We start from the raw sequence: 15,002 nt of genomic DNA on the forward strand, positions 1-15,002 counted from the left end.
CATGGCATTCATTCTTGCAGGATCCAGAGTTTGATGTATCTATGATACATATTACTAATTTTCAGATCCAAAAAACTTGTACATACTTAAATTTGGATGTTTTCATGATTTTCTAAAGTGAATATTTTCTTGAACCATTTTAAGTCTATGAAGTAAAAACAAGAAATGATATTCAATTCTTCTAAACATAGAATAGGTGTCTTATATCCGTGTATACATCTAACTAGATTCAATGTCAGTAAGTTTGAAGTGTTCTATGTATTCTCAGTCATTTTATCCAGAGGAACATGGAGTGTGCAGTTAATATTTCTTTAACCTGTAAACAACTTGTATGATGCTAGTGTAGCAGACTACAATACTAACTGCTTAGTAGCAGTATTCATTCAAGTACTGCTCAGATGTTAAAATTTGGCTCCTGCTGTTTTTAGAAATGGAGTAGAGCCAAAGATCAACTAACGTGATGTATTCTTTACCACTGCATTTGGCTTTTGGCTTATAAAGATTTCACAGTTCAATATTTTGGCATTAGAACATTTTCTAGATCAAGACCCACCCCCCCCCCCTCCCTCTCTTGCTGAATACAGTACATGTAGTTCTACTGTAAGCTGGAACATCAAGACTTCATGAAAAGTAAATATTACTTCTTGATAAACGTTGATTGTGGTTTCAATATAATATTTTAGAAGTTCCTTGTTTTATTTTGGTTTGTGTATAGATGTGGATAGTTGCATTAGAAAATAAAACTTTGAATTTTAAGTGAAGAAAATTCCAGATCAAGGGAAACCATTTTGATAAAAAGGACACAAACAGCTTTTTTATTATGCTGAAAGATCAAGAACAATAGAAATATATTTGTTGGAAGGATGTATTAAACTATAGCCTTAAATATCTTAGCTATTGTTTAATGCATTTATACAGGGTTAGTAGGTTTTACTAAAAAGTGAAAACATCATCAGTTTGCATCACCAGATGTATAAGAAATGTAAATGTTTAATAAAATAATTTATTAATCTTTTATTGTAATACTTGATGTAATCATCACAGGACAGCTTAGCTCCAGAGGTGGAATATTGCTTACTAATAATGAAGAAAGTTTAATTAAAGCATTCGCTAACATAATCAATTAAAAAAAATGTATATAAAAGGTAAGAACTGCACACATAATAAAAACTCTGAGAATGCTTTGCCAACAACTTAGTTTTACAGTAAATGAGAAACAGATATGTTAAGGTTGCTGGTATTTTATATTATGTAATGTTTTAGTGTTAAGTTCATTATCTTTATGAATGATTATCACTTTCAAAATAGTTTTTGTTGGCCTAGAGACTAATCCTCAAAAATGTTTCACTATACCAACTTCTAGCAAAACGAAAAAAAAAGTAAAAGACCTGATGTGCCATAAGTTGAAGCCCATGTACCCAAATGGGATATTTATCATTTACAAAACATTTAAAAGTTGTTTATTTTAATTTTCTTTTTATTGCATGAAAAAGGTAGTTTTCTTAAACTGAAACGTTTGTATATAAGCATCTGTAGGAGTTCTTTGGGTCATTATTGCAGATATCTATTTTACCAAGGCATTGCTTGAAATTGCAAAAAGTGCTAGTACACATAAAAGTGGTATAAAAGGAACAATTAGATACATATTTCTGGCTATGATGAGATGTGTTGGTATGCAACTCTTTGGAATATAGAAGTGCTAGTACTGTGTACTGGTAAGTACTGACTGATTTCAAGCACTGTACATATTCATGTAATTCATATCCACATAATGTTTAAAATTAACTAGATTTTAATAAAGAATGCCTTTTTCTTCTATTTTAAAGAACAACTGAAGATTTATGGCAGAAAGTAGTTGGGTTTATAGGAAAAATTACCAAAGAAAATCTCTGGTTCTTAAAGACCTAAATGAAACCCCACCCCACCCCCATCATTAGATCAATTAAAAGAATCTTTTTCAGTACCTTGTAAACTAAACAAATGATTCTTACTTTGTTCTGTGTCTTCGTACCCTTTAAGAATCTTGCACCCAAGTATTGAAAAGATTGATTACCCTGACAATTGTTTCTAGACAGAATTTTTCTTTATCTCAACTTCTAAGAAGTCTGAATTTTTGTTTGTGTGATTACAAATAGTAAATGCTATACGACTTGTAATTACTCACAGAAAATAAATATGCTTTCATAGTTAAACTAGACATGATCAAGTAGCATTTAACAATCATTTAAGTTGGAAACATTATATTTAGAATATATTGATTGTATTCTGTTTATGTAAATTACTCTATTTGCCTCTTTTGTGAGTTTCATAGAATTAGTGCAGTTTTACAAAGTAAAACTAAATACATGTACAAAAAGTTATATAAATTGATAGCTTTTTTTCACAGGTTAATAGTGATATAAGAAGTGTTTGGCTAGTTAAATATGCCTTAGCCTGATCACATCATGGATAGGCATAAGAGGGTAAACTGGAGGACAAAGAAACTTTGGAATGGCTGAAAGTATTAAATGTTGTTGGTCTAATATTACACTAGTAGATAGATGAGAAATGTTTCTATAAAGCTGACTTGTACCCGAGTTCAAGAAAAGAAACCAGAAACACGACACACCAAGGAAAATGTGTGTACTGAACTGACTTCTTATTGGGTTAGATAAGTGCACTGAAAAGGAGTGCAAGGTAGAATGAATTTTGAATAGCACAAAATTTGTTGGTGAATGATGTTGAGTGATGTACAAATAGTTTCATGAAATCATAGACCAATGGACAAGTATACTGAAGTGTACAAAAACATATAAAAGCAATATTTGAAGAATTTTTTAATAAACATTCATATTAAGAGAAATGTTGAGTGACAAGAAGCTGATATTTAAAAAAAAATACATGCATATTAAGTGTTCTTTTGATATCGCTAACTATTTACAGAATGTAATCTGTATATGTGCATATTTCAACAAAAACTCTGACTGATGTAGACATTGATATTATAATTCAGAAACGTTTTTAAGGAGTATATAGTAACTGCTATTAGGTTAAGTTATTGATTAATATGTACATTAGTGCTATTTCTTATAAACAAAAAAATATCAGCATAAAGGAAGAAAAGTAATATTTTTATTAAGTTATTGGTAAAAATTAAGTGACTGATACAAAAAAAAATGTTTAAAACCAGTAACTTTCATAATTTAATAATAATAATAAAAAGTCATATACTTTGAATTTGGTGACCTACTGAAAATGAAAATTTTGTTTAAGAGAAGGTTGATGAAAAAAAAAATACTGTACTTGATTGGAAACTTCTGTGCACAACATTTGTCTGGAAGTGCTTGAGCTGCTGGTGCAGATTTTTATCAGGTCAAATTGGCTAAGTTTGTTCAGATGAAATATTGTTGAAATGCATCCATAACTGAGAACTGGGAGAGTTGTTTTCTGAAATATGTAAAAAAAGAAAAAAAAACTGGGGGTGGATGTATGGGTGAGTTAAAGTGAGGAAAGATGAAATGTGGAAGAGCATGGTTGGAGTAGATAACTCTGAGTCTTGGGCAAGAGGATTATCAGAAGTATACTGGAGATTGAACTGCGTGCAAATCATTTTCTTCCCCTTGCAGATCATAAAATTGTTTATTTAATCTGAGTTTGTGTCTCTGGTCCGATGGCCTTTTCCACCACAAGTTTATTGTTCCACAATCCTATTGAAATTTAAATAAATCAGTGAATTAATGGTTGACTTAAAATTTTAACCCCCAAAAATAAATTAATGGTTACGATTTATATGTAAACATTAAGTAATTAGTAACATAAAAAACAAATTTCAGCAAAAACAAAAGGATTCAATGTATAATTACAATTACCTGAAATAAAAGAGTATATAGAAAAAAAAATGTGTATATATATAAATTACATAACATAAAATATACAATTTATAAAATATGATAATTCAATAAAGTTTAATACATAATTATATTAAAATAAACTAAAATATAGAGAAAAAACATAATTAATTTAGAATAATATAAATTACATAAATTACAAGTTGCTTACAAAAAAAAAGGACTAAATGCAGAATTTATTTAGTTTTAAAATCAGTCCTATTTGTAAGTTCTTTAAGAAAACATTTTTGTGTTTATTGTAATACTTAATAAAGATCTTTCATCTGACAAAGAGAAAGTAGCTTTAATATGTAATCCTATAATTCTTGTATAAGAAGGTAACTTAATAGCTGATCTTAAGACAGAATATTGAGTTCCTTGGAGAAACTGAGATTGTGTTCAGAAAGGTCAGAGAAATAACGTTTAGAAAGAATGATTTGTGTGCTTTTGACCTAGACATTTTGGTGAGGGAATTCATTTGTAGGCTTTAATTCATTATTCAATATGATGTTGGTGATTAAAATAGGTAAATAAGTATCTGTTTAGATGTATAGATGACTAGATAGTTTGATCCATGACATGTTGGAATACACTGGTCATACTACATGTATTTAATAAGTGAAGTGTATTGCAACTAATGTATGTTACATTTCCATGTATTATGGTTTTAGAAATGTATTTTTATTGCCTATGTAGAATAATAATTAGTTTACTTGTAAAGGTCGTTTATTTAAGTAGTAATAAACAGTTTTTTTGCACTATGTGGGATTTGCTTGATTATATCTAACTGGGAGTAAATATTTGGATTTAGAAATTATAAAAATGTCTTGTTCGGTGTTGGTTGTCAAGATGCAACTTAAAAGTGTGTTATGTAGTACTATACACAAGGGGAAATGTTCATCTACCTGCTATTATGTTCACCTCTGTGAAAGTTTTTCCCACATTGTACATAACTTTAAAGAAATTTAATTATCTGTCTATTAACTTCAATAAATTGTCCAAAAACTGTACTTTGATATTGGAATTTAATGAAAATAATTTTATTGTATTCTGTAATTTTTCATGCAAAATATCCGGTTAACATCCACCACATTTGATAATATTCTCAGAATACAGTAGGCTACAAGAGAGAAGTGTATTCAAGGCATAAACTGTCTTGTATTTTTCAGAGGGATAGACACTCAACATGCTGTAAACATGAAACTTATGGAGTATACTAAATTGTGACTTTGTAATACATAGAACAGTTTGTTTCTGTATAAATAGATTTGTTCACAAAGAAAAACTATAATTTTTGGATATATATGGATGGAGAGAGAGATGGGAGGAGGGGGGGTAAAGGCAGGTCAAAAACCTCAATTCTGTGAAATATTTTGGCCATTGATCCCTATGAAGTGAAAGGTACAAATCCAATATCAGTCTGTTATAATATCTAGAGATTGTCTCAAGGTATATCCATGCCAAATCTCATTTGAATTGGTTAAAAGGATAAAAAGAAATAAGAGGTTGAAAAAACTCTAGTCTTTGTATTATTTTTTTATTATTTTGGACCTTGTAAAACACAGAGGCACAAATCCCAGATATGTCTTTTGTTGGGGATCTTGCAAGGTATACTTGTGCAAAATTTCATTTAGGTTGGCCAAATTATAGAGAAATAGTAAGCCAAAAACCTTAATTGTGTGAAATATTTTAACCTCTGACCCCTGTAAAATTGCATTGTAAGAAAGGCACTAAAATCAAAATGTATGCGTTTCAATCTGTAGGCAATCTTGCAAAGTATCATTGCATAAGGTCATATATATATAATGGTCCAACTTTAAAGGAATAGCAGACCAAAAGCCATAACTTTGCCAGTTGCTTTTACATTTTACCCCTGTAAAATCATAAGGGACAAATCCTAAATCTGTCCACTTTAGTCTATGGGGATTGTTGCAAGGCATCTTTATGCCGAGTCTCATTTGGATTGATGGAAATATAAAAGAACTGCAGGCCAAAATATATTTTCTAATGTTTGACCTTTGACCCCCCTCCCATAAAATCTAAAATAAAGAAAACTGAAAAAGTTGTCTGTGTATTTTAGACTAATGTATATACCCTAGAAGTTTTGAGACCGGTTGCCTAGAATTAGAATTGTGGTGTACAGTTGTAAATGTTGGAAAGAAGAAAGAAACTCAAAATACAATATATTCTCTGATTTGGTTCATTTGTTTATTTTTATTTTTTCGTTTATGAACAACCTTTGTGCATGTTCAACTGGTATATTTCAGTATAGTTTCATAAAATTTGGTATAATTATTAGCTTTTTGTATGAACATTTACACATGTAGTATAAACGATAAATTACATACATGGCGAGTGTCACACTGAATCTCGTTTTCTTATCATTCTTATGGTCAGAGTATATCTTAGTGGGTAGCACATTAGGCAGTGAAGCAGAGGATCCAAGGTTTGAGCCATGATATGCCACTGAATATTATCCTTCTTTTCAGCTGTGAGAGCATTATAACTGTGTCTGTCAGTGAACCCCAATATTTATTTTAAGAGTTAATGCAAGGTAGTAGGTGATACTGACTGGTTGCTCTCCACCCACCACCTTCTTCAGCAGTTCTACGAATTAAGGATGGCTCTCTCTGTTCGTTTAGTCTATGGTTGTGTAACATGTCGTTAAGATTGAAAACATCAACACCAATTGTGGTCCTTTGTGCTAATTCTTTCATTATGGCTCATAAATCATTGACCCATTAGTGTGCCTAATATTGCCGTTAGATAGAAAATATATTGGCTGACCTATAATGATGATTGACCCCAATTCAAACTATCAGAATTAATCAATCTGACATTTAATACATAAACAGTTTTTCACATAGCATGTACAATAATCCGTGAGAAAACTGTCATCATTGAATAATATTACTGCTTCTACTGTCAGATTTTATCCTTGTAAGTTGAGTCTACGGTACAGGAAATGTAACAAAACAAATTATCAATATTCGAAACTTCCAATTACTTTTTATTTCGGCGATTATTGATCAACATTTTAGCCAGACTTACTGTAGCATACGTTACTAACTGAAGGTAGATCGTGTTTGAAATAATCGCATTATTTTGATTAGCTTATAGAACGGATACACAGTGTTGTACATGTACGTATGTTGATAAAAGATTTACAAGAAATTATAGAAATAATGTATTACCATCATTTGGTTGTAACATGCTTATTTAGTTATATTGAGTCGTTGATGACATAGTTTGGTTTTAATTATTTGTGTCACATTAAAATAATTATTTTTAACGGTCATTAACATGAAAGTTATATATTAGCTGATGATTTCATGTTTGTTTAACATGTTTAGAAACCGGTGGCGATCAATAAATTGTTTTAAGTGATTATTAATTAGATAACTAAAGACATTGACCTTCTCATATTCCATACTTGTTAGATAAGACATTGACCGTCTGATATTCCATTCATGCTCGACCTGCAGCTGCCTTGTTCTCAAGAAAAAAACTGTATGACGTCATTCATTCTTTCATGTAAGTGTGTATACCTAGTGCAGAAGGAGACGGTTTTGACGTCAGTAATCACGTTCGCTCAGGTAGTAGGCGGACAATTTTCCGTTATCGTGTATCCCGAGTTAGCTTGCCTACGTATACTAACTCAAAGTAAAACTACGGTTAGAAAAGGTCGAGCCGAGACCCTGAGAGTGAAAATGTCAGGTGTTACTAACATGCTCAGAGTTATTGGCGGATATGTATTACAAAGATATATGGCGCTGCCCGGATAACCAATAATTATCGTGTTCAAATTTCCACCTGTGGCACACGATTGAACATTCTGCTGTAGTGTGTAACTTTTATAGTCTCGATGATGATTCGTAGACCACTTTCCGTCATGATCGTTGAATTCAAATATTGATTTTTCTCTATTAACTCGGAGAACGGCGGTTTTGATGTGTGTTATATTCTTTACTTTGCAGCGTCTCGCAACTCGAACCCTTCTCTTCGTCTTGCATCATCTCGTTGCCATAGTGACGAGACGTGAGGCCTAAAGGTTTTAATCGTTTGCAGCCATATTGAACATGTGGCGCCTGACCTAGTGAACAATGCCTTGACACTGGAGCCTATGGAGTTGATCAATGGTCGTGGAATCCTTTTAGCTTACGGAACTTGTGAGATATAATGAGACGGCAGTATTTGTGTGGACAGACAAGATTTTCTTATCTATACGTTTGTTAATTTGTTTCAAACAGTGTTGAAAACACACTGTCTTGGAGAAAAAGCAAAACGTAACTATTAAGTTAAAAACGTTGAACATTAATAAAAAATAAATAAAATGATAGTCTTACAAAAACAGAAAGAAATACCAGAAGTTTTAAGAATAATAGTTAGGGTTATTTTAATTGAGAAAAGAATACTGGATGTTTTTACTTTGTTATACTATTATAGAAGTTGATTCATACATGCAGTTCAGCGTGGGAGGGTTTTCGTTCTCATGTGGGTAAGGTCGGGCAAACTAACATTCATTACGAGATTGCAGAACTGGGAACGAAAGATTTCCAAAAGCTTTCAGTAATTGAAAAGTTAGGGTATTAAGAGAGAGTTGATTTAACGAGCCTAAATGTACTATACTAACTTTTTGACACGTTTACACGGATTACGTGTGAAAGTTCGTTTTGGAAGTTTTAGAAACTCAGCATTGCAGTGTTCGTGAAATATGCTTTTACTCATTTCAGACGTCAAAAAGAGATTTTTTTTTCAAATTATTAAAATACGTTGTATAAAATAGTGCCCCTCCTCATCAATATAAAATGTTTGAAACTATTACAAAATATTTGACTGTACCTGTATAATGGTATAGTATGTGGTTAAAGGACCATTTCTCTGTAGCCACACACAGTTCATTCGTGTTACTGACCCCAGAAATAACGTTCACCGAGTCAGTTATGTTCATGAACCGTGGATTGTTTCCATTCTTTTCTTGTAAGATGTGAATTGAAACAATATTGCAACGAAAACGAGTCAATTGAGTGAATTATTATGTTTTTTGGGGAGAAATTCCCCTTTAAAATACATTTGCTAACTGAGTTTAATTGCAACCTTCAACGAGTTTGAATTAATCAATATATTTCAAATTGCACCTATTGAAATTTAGGTCAATAAAGATATTATCATATTTTCGGTGCCTTTGAAAATTTATGGAGACTAAAGTTAGGCTTGCACTACGCCAGTATGTTGACCCAGCATTGTTTTAATTTTAATAATGTTTTCATGTTTCACTAAAATATGTTGGGCTAATATGTTAGCAATTTTTTTGCTAAGAAATAAATTGTGTTTTCGCTGAGAGTCGAAAAAGAAATACATGATTGGTAATGTCAAGCATGCTCAGCAGTAGTGGTAGTGTAGAACCTCCACGCAACACACACAGTTGTCGTCCTATGTACTTCTTTGGAGTTGACATTGTTTCGCAGTGTAGAGTGGTCACGTCAATCAATCATTTAATTACTTGAATAATTTTATTGAAGATTAGGGCTGTGGTACGTAAGTTCTGCAGATCTTAGAAACCGAAATAAGGTGGAAGATGAAGATGCACTTGTAAGATCGTTCATCAACGACCCAAATTCACCACGTGTTCTACAAAAAGTTTCGTACTTGTCTCCTTCGACTTTTTCTCTTCTGTGACTCATTTAAAATGACAATACAAGTTACGCTGCAAGTAAGAAGTTCATTTAACGAATTCGTGACAGCTACTGAGGCGCAAAAAAAGTGTTTTTATTTTACAAATATGTACTTTAACATGAACACGATTCTACCAGAATGTTTTGTTGGTCCCCATCTCCAACATGTTGATGTAGTGTAAACCTACCTTACGTTGAAACATATCTGCCAACATTTATTTGTTTTCTATAAGTGAGAAAGATGTTGCCTCGACATATACGGTTATTAAAAATAGTCCCATTTTGGTCAATTCCCGCGTTTACTTCAATTCAAATACTACCTTAGCTATGTAGCCAGTAATTCGAGCCGTCAAATACCTAAACAGTACAATTGGAATATATCAGTCAAATATCCACAAGAAATAACTACTCGTTGGTTACTGTAATAATTTGATTTATAATTGGCGGTTCTCTATGAAATTGTCGATTTTTGGTAGAAAATACAAATATAGTGAAGATACTTATAAAAAAAACTAGATAGAGTTTACAGGTATGTTATTAATATTTACGAATTGTTGTAATTGGATATTCTTAAAAATAAATTATGATACTTGATTTGTTTTGTTTTACTTTGGGAACATGGCTTATCTGTAACTATTGATCAATTTATTTTTTCAATCTTTTACAAATAGGGTGACCAGATGCTGAAATCATAAAATCGAGACACAGAGTTTCAAATATTAAAACTGGGACTTTTCCCCCCACTTTTTTAGAGAAAATTGTAATTTGCCATGAATTTATCGCAAAATTCTGAGCAACTGTCATTCCTGTTCACCCTTCTTTAAATAAGTGCTTCACGATTTGAGTTTTGAGCCCGGCTGTGAAAAGCTTGTACAATTTGCATGCAACTGTCTCTCTCTGTTTTGGCGAGTGCAAAATCACGAGCTCGGTGACAATGCTATAATGGCATCATGTCCTCTGCTAAAACCTAGGTGCCTTACAGCCAAATTCACGGAAAGCAGCAAAAACTATACGCTTCGCTATTCCGAGAAGTGTAATAATTTCTCTACTCAGTTCCAAATTTTGTATCTGTTAATTTACTATTGTTAATTAAACGATTTCGGATTACTGACAAAAATTGAAACCGGACATTTAGGTATCTCAAAAGGATCTACCGTGAACCGAGACAATATGCCAAGAGCCGGAATTTCTGGTCATCCTTGCTACAATTCGTAGCATAGTTTGGAGAAAATTCTTAAGGTTAAAAAGTATTAATATCAATGTAGGCAGAGAGTTTTAAAGCACTAAAATTAGGGGTTCGATCATTGCGATGTATACAACGTAGACAGTACAACCATAGAGTTTTAATTGCTTTTGTGCTACTTGTAAAACCCATAAGTTAGGCTCTAAATATACCTTACACAGTATAAGTTGTCATATTTCAAAATTCAGTGATTATTGAAGTATGTCAGAGGGGATAAGAATGACACGTCAGAGCTGTACATAGTTCTATAATAGTCGAAGTGACTTAACATCCCGCTGTTTTTCTATAATGCAACTTAACCCGAAGAAAAAAAAATAAGAACTTGGAATAAAAGTTGATCCCACCAAATAAAGTAAAAGAAAAACACTGAAAATATATTAAATATTTATTTGATGCACGCATATTAAGTGATAGAAGGAAGTAAAAGACGGGCTGTACTTCAGGGAATATATAATTAAAAGATGCATGATACAGGAGGGTGGCAGCTCTCGCAGTTGACGAGATTTCACTACGATGTCTTACCTACTTGTACCTGTCGATAAACTTAACAGTGTGTTGTTATGATTTATTTAAAAACGAAGTTTTATTATTTCTTAATCGAATCAGGATTATAAATATAGATTATCAATTGCACATTAATTAAACAACAGGACAATAAAATTATTGTCGGTTATATTTTTATAACCTACTATTTTATTAATATGTTGCACTACTCGGACGATAAATATGGTGGTTTCTAAAATACTTTTACGACTATTAGATATTTTCATTTATTTAATATTTTGAGGTTATTTATTTTTTCTTGTGGTTTTTCATGGTATTTTATACGATTACTTGTTTTCTATTTTTTAAGGAAGGTAGAAACTAGAATAGACGTACATTACATCAATTTGTTTGTTTTTGAATTTCGCGCAAAGCTACACGAGGGCTACCTGCGCTAGCCGTCCCTAATTTAGCAGTGTAAGATTAGAGAGAAGGCAGCTAGTCATCACCACCCACCGCCAACTCTTGGGCTACTCTTTTACCAACGAATATTGGGATTGTTCACATCGAAGTAGGGTCTTAATTGCCGATATCACAAGATTTATTAAACTGTTATACACGAAAGTATTGTACATATAGCAAACCCTTAGTTTTTGCATGTTTAAAGATTGATTAGATCAATGTGATTAATAAATATTCGTTTAATTAAATATTTTGTATAGTTCGTTAAAAATTGCGCCATTAGGAACAGGTACAGTGTTATCCCGTGTTTAACTCGTATGTTAGAGATCACTTGGCGTGCGGAGTATTCGATCCCAGGACTTAAAAAGATGGATTACCAAAGATGTATCATAGTCTTTTTCTTAGTGACACTATTAGAATACTATAGTATTTGAAATATTACATCATTGGCAAATTTTACAAATCCTAGTACTTTTAAAAAGATGTTTCCACTATAAGGTTTTAAGGATTTGGACTTTTTTTTTTTTTGGACGTCGCCTATAGCCTTGAGTATTTTTAATATTGTTAAAAGTCGTGATTACACATAGGATATTCTAGCACTAAGCTGAGACAACGATATATGCCATTTATGTGATATTTCTGATAAGAGCCTGCACAGTCAACACAAGTGTTTTAAAAGAAGTGGCATAATAAGACATTATTATTTGTTAGTCATGGGTCTGAGTTCCTCTTTCTTTAGAAGCTGTTACTTGCCTACGGAAGAGTCAGTGACCCCCAAACAACTCACGAAACAGCAAGGGAGCATCTCGAAACACTTTCCATGATGCCTGAAATTAGCAGTATTTTTCTTATATTTTCCAACGTCTTGTGGCTTCTGCAGATTTCTATTATAAGAAATGTAGTTCCCCAAAACATAATGTTTTTAATAGTCTTGTACGATCTTATTAGGTAATAGTTATATATATATATATCCCTGATGTAGATGGCGGTAACAAGTTTATCTTTGTTTAACTTAAGTTGTACTTTGGTATCAGCTGTCCACAGTAAAAACTGTAGTACTATAATTAGAAGACATCGACAGAACGTATTAGCAGTACCTATTTGTTTGTTGAAATGATCACGTGATTATATTCTCTTTGTAGCAGTACAGTGAGCATGGAGCAACGCGCGTGGTTGTTACTTTTTCATCGGTGCTTTTCCAAGGAATGTAAAGGCTCCTCCTTCTAGCAAATGAGTGACTGCATTATGATCAACCACTTGATGTGATAAAAAGTATTTAAATTACAAAGATAATTTTAAAGACTAGGGCTTGCATAATATCGCTTTTAGTAGCTAAGGTTCTAAGCAGCATTTAAGTTTTTTACAACATTTAACACTCATTTACTGTTTTTGTATTAGAACGGCTGCATTGAAAGTGTTAAGAGAGGTGTTAAGTACTTCAATAACAATTAAATCTGGAAAAGGTACTCGAATTATAGTAGTGGTTTTGAGATTACATTATTGGGACCACATTATGTCGGACTTTTATTTTTCAGTTAAGCATGGGTAAATAGCTGTTAAGTCAACGCTTGTTTTAATGACAGCCTGCCAGTGTTGGAAAAGAAACCGTTTTAGACGCTAGTATTGGTTTCATTAAAGCAAATGCATGTTATTTTTTTAGAAATCACCGGTTCAACTTGGAGTATGAATTTGACAGAGAAAAAGTCACCGAGCTCAGGGATCTTGTAATGAAAGAAGGGTTTACAGCTTTTATCATTCACTAGGGCAGGGGTCGGCAACCTGCGGCTCTTTAATCAGGGTTTACTCTTAATGTGAAGAAAGTTGAGAATCTTTCAGGCACAATGGGTGTTAAAAATTTAATCTCACCATTTGTAATTATTTCTTTAGAATAGAGTCGTGCTGTTAACGTTCTAGCTTCCTAAGATGTCTTAGCTAGACAATGAAAATCTACGTAAGGGGAATCGAACCCCTAATCCGATTTCAGCGTTATAAATCCGAAGACTTACCGCTGTCCCACTAGGAACCTTTTTTTTCTCGTTCTTCCTTAGACCGTTAGGGCATATTGCGGCTCTCGAAATGTCTTGGTCTTAGAGAAAAACAAAAAATGGCTCTTCTTTGAAGCGTTGCCGATCCCTAAACTAGGGTTATGTTTTACGTCTATTATTATTATTAAGTTACTTATTATGATGTTTTTGCATTTGCCTTTTTTTTTTAGTTGCTTTCATATCTTGTTTGATTTCATGCATGCTATTACGTGTGTTTTAATACATATAATCGGTATTGTGTGGTTATAAGCATGTTTTTCGTTTTTACATTTTTGTTTATTTTACTCTGTTGATTAGTGTTAGCATGTAAATATTCCGCTTTCCCCGTCTGTTCTATTTGCAGATTAGAGTGTGACGTGGCCTGGTAAGTTAGCCAACCGGTGTTCGTGGACAGCAGAAGACTGGTATATTTTGTTGACCTACTTTCTAGTATCCTTTATTCGCCGTGGTCTTTTGTTACATAAACATAATGTGCATATTAGTATTTAGGAAGAGTGATAGTGTGAGGACATTGTATAAAGACAGTGATGTCGTTGGCGATGACGTACGACAAGAGTGGCTGCGTTTCTCGTCAAGAAACGTTGATGTCATTAACTTTTGACAACGGGAGGATGTAACCGGTTAAATGGCCGCTCACATGCACAAATATATAATCGTAGACGGTTTTTTTTTATTTTTTTAAGTAACTTTCAATGATCTCTTGCTGTAAAGCACATGTATGTTGTTCATGAAATAATGTAAAATGTATTTGGTATTAAAAGTTGTTCACTGCACTTCGTGTTTAACATTCTTGAACCAGAAGAGCAGCGAGTTGGGGAAGTGTAAAAATTGAGGTCTGATTTTATTAATTTTTACCTAGATGAGGCTGATTAACCACAGCATAGTTAAGTAATACACGCAGTTCCCTTTAGTGGTACCACGTGGTAACACTAAAATCAACTAGACTATTAAATAATAACGATAACAACGGTGTTAGTTTAAAATCAGTTTTGTCTTCTTTATGGGCCTTGGTAGCTGAACATTTATATCAATTTGGAAGAAACTGTCTGGTACTGATAACAAAAAATACGGCGCAATTGTTAATTATATAGAATATGTAATTTAACGTTTGTTTATTTTATTGCAGATGTCCTGAAAGGCTGAGTTAAACTTTTATTTTTTTTTGTAAATACTTGTAGAATGAAAATAAACGATTATATTTGTTTGCGTAAATAACATTTATATTGTG

The 15,002-nt window shown here is 32.5% G+C and overlaps 1 protein-coding gene across 3 annotated transcripts in view; it reads left to right on the forward strand.

The window, feature by feature from the left end:
* LOC106459034 overlaps window positions 1-14,547 on the forward strand; it is a 30,252-nt gene extending 15,705 nt beyond the window's left edge. Inside the window, exon 4 of one of the 3 annotated variants that reach the window (XM_022385411.1) lies at window positions 14,118-14,547. In XM_022385411.1, the coding sequence (XP_022241119.1) occupies window positions 14,118-14,129 (12 nt within the window). In that variant the 3' untranslated portion in view covers window positions 14,130-14,547. Of the gene's footprint in view, window positions 1-7,843; window positions 10,075-14,117 lie in introns of those variants that run through there. The other 2 variants (XM_022385408.1, XM_022385409.1) reach the window with 2 other exon arrangements.
* The last annotated feature ends 455 nt before the right edge of the window (window positions 14,548-15,002 follow it).

Source organism: Limulus polyphemus, unplaced genomic scaffold, assembly GCF_000517525.1.
Source record: "Limulus polyphemus unplaced genomic scaffold, Limulus_polyphemus-2.1.2 Scaffold549, whole genome shotgun sequence".
NCBI classification, from domain to species: Eukaryota; Metazoa; Arthropoda; class Merostomata; order Xiphosura; family Limulidae; genus Limulus; species Limulus polyphemus.